At 45.9% G+C, this 7,064-nt stretch overlaps 1 protein-coding gene across 1 annotated transcript; it reads left to right on the top strand.

The window, feature by feature from the left end:
* The first annotated feature begins 5,033 nt into the window (after positions 1-5,033).
* On the top strand, positions 5,034-5,507 carry LOC146339995 (protein shisa-3 homolog). Its single transcript, XM_084811900.1, has one exon. It carries the CDS (start codon positions 5,034-5,036, stop codon positions 5,505-5,507), a length of 474 nt encoding a protein of 157 aa, XP_084668026.1.
* The last annotated feature ends 1,557 nt before the right edge of the window (positions 5,508-7,064 follow it).

Raw genomic sequence — 7,064 nt, 5'->3', positions numbered from 1 at the left:
AGGAGTTATTCTTGTTAGTCATTGTTTCAAAGTCACATTTAGTCCTCGGGAATACCTATTGTGCCTAGAATATTTTAGACTTGCCAGGTTACCCTTTTCACACAATCCAGAAATACATCTTTAAGTATAACTGAAGCAAATACATATTTTAAAGTGCACATTGCTTGACTTCCTAAGTTAATGGCCCAAATTCAGTTACAAAGCAGACAATTATCAGGAACATCTCTCTCCCCAAAAAGACCAAACAAAAATAAATTAATCACCCAGACACAAAGAATCAAATGATTTAACACAACATGCCAAAAATATTAAAGACGTATATAATCATGCAATCTACTCATATCATATCGTATCATACCACACTGAAAGACTATCAGCAAATGAATCTTTGGTAATTAGTTTAGTAGTTGCAGGACATGCAATAGAAATTGTCCTTCTCTAGACTGAGTCTTGGCTCTTTTCAAAGCAAATACAGGGAGATATAAAGTAGAGTAATCAATTTAGCAGGCAAATGGTCCAGGACAGAGGTTTCAGTCCAGTGAGGTTCAGGCTAAGGTAGGAGTGGCCAAGATGGCAGACAAAAGTCAGAGCACAGGCAAGCAGTTAGATGCATCGGGTCAAGCTAAGGCAGGAGTGGTTGAGATAGCAGGCAGAGACCAAAACACAGTTAGGCTGTCAGATACATTACACAGTCCAGAAGCAGGGTCAAGAAACAGCCCAAGGCTTAGTAGCAAGAGCATCAACTGCAGGACAAGGCACAGTAGAAGACTCTAGACCTGGCAGAGGCATTATTTCCAACAGCTCTCTAGAGCCTACTAGAGAGCTACTAGAGCCCACCCAGTGCTCAGCTGCATCACATTAGAGGCTTGTCGGATGTCCTCTTCATGAGGAGATCCTGACTCTTGAGTAGTCCCCTTCAGTAAGCAAGTACTCCTTCACCTAGCCACCATCCTACCATGGATCTTAAGGCGCTGGCATTCTCAGGGGCTAGGTGGTGTCCCAGCATCTCCCTCTGCCTCAGAAGCTGAGCTCTTGGCCTCTCTAGAAGGCAGATTCAAAGGCACAACTCCTGAGGGTCCCAGACCATCTTGGCTAGTGCCAGGGTCTCCCAAAGGGCCAACTGGTTCTGGCTCCTCCTCTGAAGATGACTCCAGTGGCGGCATGACAGCTGGGACCATGACAGAAATAATGGCTAGGATTCAAAGGCGTCCTTCTGTAAGTAAAAAACATTGAAGAGTCTTGGGTCACCTTAAAGACTAACAAGGTTATTATGGCATAAGCTTCCATGGGCACTGCCCACTTCATCAGATGCATGAAGTGTTAACTTCAAGTTGGCAGATTTATATATAAGTAAATAAGCCTCTGTTTCAACTTAGCAGAAGCGTGTTACATGAGAAAAGTGAACTAAAATCCAGATATGTTCTTCTGTTTGCACAAGCTCTTGCACAACCATTTGAACAAGATTATTTACTTTTTTCTGGATTCAATATCTTTAACTGTTTGAAGCTTAAATTACACGTGTGCAAGGCGAGCCCCAGCACCCAGTGGGGGGGATGCAGTGTCCAACTTCAAAGTGCTTGTACCACAGGCAGTACTTTGCAATGGGGAATGGCATAATGCACCCCCCATCCCCCAGGGCTTGTTGTGTAATGGGACATTACATGCACTCCATGTACTGAGTTGGAGTTATGTGAGCTCTTTATATACTGTGCCTCAGCTCCAGATATTTTGTTGTGCTAAGTTTTGCACTAGCATTTCGGCAACAGTTCATGGAACACTGCTAAGGAGTCAACTCATTCCAATCACCCTTCTTTGGATTCAACCTGATGTTATCTTAACTTCAGCTTACAGCACATATTGTCTTTCCCCAAAAAAGATTGCATAAAGTAGGCCCAAGGACAAGAATACTTTTTTTTTTTCCAAATCCAGAGACTAAATCAGGGGTATTTCTGGCCAGACGCGCCCCCCCCCTTCCTGCCCCATCCTTTGCTAGTGCTAGCTCTAGCAAGGGAATCTCTTCCTTGATCTCCAATCTATAATAAGAGATCAGACATAAGCGGGGGGTGGGGGGGATCTAGGGTGCTCAAGCCGTGATGCCGAAGCAGTGATCTGGGCTGTCCCTCCAGTGTGTGTGTGTGTGTGTGTGTGTGTGTGTCCCACCCCACTGTGTGTGTGTGTGTGCATGCATGCGTGGTCCACTGGTGCCCTAGCAAAACCTGATTTGGCCCTCAGGGCCAAAAAGGTTATGCACCCCTGGTCTACATGATAGCTCACACTTCCAAAATGTTTTAAAGAAAACCAGAGAAGCTGGTCCAATAACAATAAAATTACATTCAGGTGAGACAAAAGTTAAATAAATAAATAAATAAATATTGCGAAGTAAAATACATTGCTTTAGTGGATCCAAATACATGGTTTCTTTCTTCTCCTCCTTTTCTTTCTCCTTCCTCCTTCTCCTCCTAATATATTCCCTGTGAAGTCTTTAGTTTAGTTACTGAGTTTATACCTACATGCTCTAAACTATCATAAAACATTCCAATAAATCAATACAGGATATATTATAAAATGCAGTGTAAAGAAACCACAGAAAACTAATTATCATAACACTTCTCAAAATTAGGATATACAGACCCCACTAAATATAATTTTAAAAGCTTATAAAAATAATTTCACTTATAAGTGAATTTGTAAGCTTTCAGCCTACAAACTTGCATGCTTGTGCTCTGGCAGAATTTTTTGGGGAACAAGGTCCGTAATATGGGGCAACTATGAGAATGTTCTACTAGACCCTCCACTTATGCATTTATACATCCTGCCCAATATTTAGTCCTTTTTCTTCCTCCACCTCTATATTCATCTGGAAATACATAAGATGAATGATATAAGCCACAATAGCAAAGCAGACAGAGAATGCTATATGGGTCAGGGGGTGGGGGGAGTTATGTACACCATATAAACCAATGGTGGGCAGACTTTGGATTGACTCAGTTTTTTCCCTAGACTCCCAGGATCCACCAGCCAGAGCCAGGTGCAAAAGACACGCACTTAGAATTAAAGATCAGGGTGCCTCTGAGCATGTTCTGAGCCTAAGAACTTGTTTTTAGTACCAAAACTAAATTGAGCTCACTGTCCTTTCACACAGAAGTCTGCTTCTTGTTACCCTACGCTTTCTTCATTTCAGCAGCCCAATTTACAGACAGGGGAAATCATTTTGTTCTTGCTGTTGTTAAACAATTAGGAGTCAGAAGTCCCTGCTGATCGACTACAGATCACCTAGAGGTCCACCAATACATCTCAATCTATCTTCTACCCCTGCCTGATATAAACAGAATGGTTCTGTATGTTAGGAATACTGCACCCTCACCTGCAAGTTACAGTAGGGGGCAGTGTTGTACTTAGCTAGTTAATGCATGGAAATTTTAGGCATAGCTAGCCTTAGGATCTCTATAGCCTACAGTGGTTTCCTGTTCCTCTCTTTCCTTCCCTCCCACTCTCTCTGACTTCCTCCATTGCTGGGAACACACAGTTTGCTCTTTCTCTCTCCTGCCTGTGTAATGGAACACAAAATGGACTGAATAAACTCTGTCTTGAAATCCTATGCTGTGCCTGTATTTGTATGTACGAGAATACTTGTGAGTAAAGATGTTTTTCTTTCTTCACTAAAGAAAGGTGTGGTCTCTTCTTTTTAGCCATTTGTGTGCGTGTAGGACTGGTAAACACTCATTCTGTTTTTTCTCTTCTAAACTGCCTTCCTAACCGGAGGCAGCAATAGTACAAAATAATCCCAGCACTGTAGAGATGGGATATGTACATTTGCTGTTTCAGGGTCTTACATATTATCCCATGACCATTACACAGTCTTACCCAGCTTCCAGCTCAGATATTTCTCCGATGTACAATGCTTCCACCACCAATAAACAATTTTTCCCCTTTTGCTTGAGGTTTACTTGATATGACATCCTCAATTTTGACACAGTACTTTGTATCCCATGTGGACAGAGTGAACCATAGAATGTGTTCTTTTTCAGTCTCACCATAAAAGCATGTAATAATTTAACATTGCCACATGAGGACAAACCTTCTCCTGACTATAAAGGACATATGTGTTTCCATCAACACAGTCCATTACTTGACATTTCGAAGTCTAGTACAAGTAAAGCACACAGAGATTGACACAACAAGCGAGAGAGACACACGCACCAAGGATAGTAGGGAGAAAATAACTTCATAAAATACTGTGAAAGTCATATTGAACGAAGAAAAATAGCACATGCGGTGAAAAATGCATTTCTAGCACAGACTCAACGGTTAGGAGATAAGCATCTTCACAAAGAGACAAAACTGTACACATCTCTACATTTTGCAGGGTGCTACAAGACAGACTGGCCAGGGCCAGGGCCAGCACCAGACTTTTGGGTGCCCTCGGGCATGGTGCTGCCAAAGGTCCCCACCCCTTCCTCCTCCCTGCTTTCGCCACTGCACTACCTGCCCCTTCCCACTGCTGCGCCCACCTGTCCCCTCCACTTGCCTCCCACCTCTGCTCACCTCCTCCTCTGCTCAGCCCCTCCACTACCACTGCTGCTGTGGTGCCCACCACCTTCACTCACTGCCATCCACCACCAAATGCCTGGCTCTGATGGGGTCCTTCCTCAGAGCCAGGTATTGTGGAGACTGGAGAGGTGTCCCTCTGGTGTGGGCCATCTCCCAGGACACCTCTCCTCCAGCGCAGCTGCCCATCCTGTTTTAGCTCTGGCTAAACAGGGGAGAGTCAGTTGCTCCTGAGGAGAGGTGTCCTGGGAGATTGCCTGCAGCACAGGTAATCTCCTGTGTCACCTCTCCAGTTTCCACAGCGCCTATCTCTGAGGAAGGACCCCATCAGATGTAGGCATTTTGGTCTGACCAGATCTCGGGTGTGTTTGTCTACTCAGGCTTCTTGGCCGGGGGTGGGGGCAGTTGGCCTAACTGGTCAAGTGTGGGAGGGTTGGGCGGAAACGTGTTTAGACCCTGGCCCCTGCTTAGGGCCAGCATGCACCATGGAGCGGGCTTCGTTGTGCGCCCTCGTGCTGCTTCTGGTTCCGGGGGGTGCATCTGTGCAGAAGGAGGGAGAAATGTGCCATACCTGGATGTCCCGGCCCAAGTCGCCCGTCGGGCCTTTCCCATGTCCAGAGAGCCTCGACAGCACGGATGCCACGTTTTGCTGCGGCAGCTGCAGCTCGCCTCATTGTTGCTCATCCAGAAAGGAGCGCCTGGACCAGGAGAAATGCCTCACTGCCAGAGAACTGGAGGAAGACAGAAGGGGACCCCCAGGCTGGACAATTACCAAATTTCATGCAATGCTTCCTGTATACATATGCAACGACTGCTACAATGACCTCCTCTGTTGTTGTCTGCTGGTGCGAATGCCGATGGCGGAAGCTGGACATCCAGGTGCAGGATATTTGCCCTCCTGCAAGGCTCTGTGTTGGTCTGACCAGCTCTCTGGCCTCACTGGCCATTTCTCCTGCTGATGAGCGGTCCAGGAGACGGGTGGCGTGGCGGCAGCAGTGGTGAATGGAGGATCTTATGAGTCGGCAAGGATGGCTCCTCCTGGGCTGTGGGCTCTCGGTAGCTGCCCAGCCTTGCTGACCCGTGACACCAGGCCAAGTCCCAGCACCAGTCAAAAGCCGTTGTACAGCTATTCCATCTTTTCTTCCTTAACAGATTTTCTGCAGTAAGACAAAAGACAGAAGAAGTGGGAAAACATGGGACGATTATGAGTGGAAGTCAATGACATCTGGACCTCCCAAAAAATTCCATGGATGGCATGATAAAAGCCTCATCTGGAAGCAGCCACAGATTATATCCATAAGCCAAGAAATTCAAGAAATTTTGGAATTATTGCGGGGGGGATTCAAGCTTAGGCTGGATTTTATCGTAGATTTCAAATTTACAGGGAAAATTTACCATGAAGCACACTGACGTTACCTGCTTTAGGCAGTACCATGAAGGGCATTGTGACAGATGAAGGCAGAAAGTGGACTCAGAAGCACAGACAGATTTTTATTTTATTTTTTTATATTTGCCCTAGTACAACCTTGGGACGTGGAGCATTTGAAATAGCTCCCAAAAAGTGTTGTGGAAAACCTGCCCTCACAATGGGGCAACTTTACTGCCCAAATACTAGTAGCAACCACCACCATCACCTAAGAATCTGCAGTACATGTGCAACCCTTCACGCAGCACTTAAAATTTATTTTTAGATTGCACCTCTCAAATAGAAAATGGGGGAAACTGGAGTGTTAGAGAAAAGGCAGAAGCCTGACAATTGGCTTTAGGAAGGCAGTGGGAGGGGGGCAAGATGTATTGTCTCCTTCTCTACTTTCCCAAAGACAGTTCTGAGGTTTGGAGGAAAGTTTCCTGGGTGCAGGAAGGGAATGCTACTAAGAATGGAGGAAGGCCATAGTCTGAGTCAGACAGAAACATAGTAGGGTGCACTCTTCTTTGCTCCAGCCTTGTTCAGAACTATCAGGAGGGTAATGAAGAGAAGGCATAGACAGTGATAGTCTGGTTTGTGAGTGAGAGCAAGGAGGAATTGTGTTCTGTCTCTTTAAGAGGCAAACCTGAAGTAGGGATGTACGAAAGTCACTTACCTGGTCTGGCAGCTTTTTTCGCGGTGGGGGGGAGGCGCTTCGCTTCTCCCCCCGAAGTTCAGGCAAAGGGGGGGAGGCTTCCCACCTCACCCGGCCAAAATTCAGGCCGGGGGGGAGGCTTCCCGCCTTGCCGGGCCACGAACTATGAAAGGAAAAAAAAAAAAGACCACGTGGCCGTGATAGGCTACGTAAATCGTTACGTAGCCTATCACGGGTGACTTTGGGGAAAAAAAAGCGCGTACGCAAATGGCGGCGCCCTTGGGGCACCGCCATTTGCGTTCCTTATTTGACCCCTGTAGTCTCCATAAATCTTTACGTAGACCACGGCAAAAATAAGGACAACGCTATTTGCGTTGCCCTTATTTGACCCCTGTAGTCTCCGTAAATCTTTATGTAGACCACGGCGAAAATAAGGACAACGCTATTTGCGTTGCC

This window comes from Heloderma suspectum, chromosome 7 (genome assembly GCF_057233095.1).
Source record: "Heloderma suspectum isolate Gila_16-S chromosome 7, 16-S_ref, whole genome shotgun sequence".
Taxonomy (NCBI): domain Eukaryota; kingdom Metazoa; phylum Chordata; class Lepidosauria; order Squamata; family Helodermatidae; genus Heloderma; species Heloderma suspectum.
This window is presented reverse-complemented; position numbering and strand designations above follow the sequence as displayed.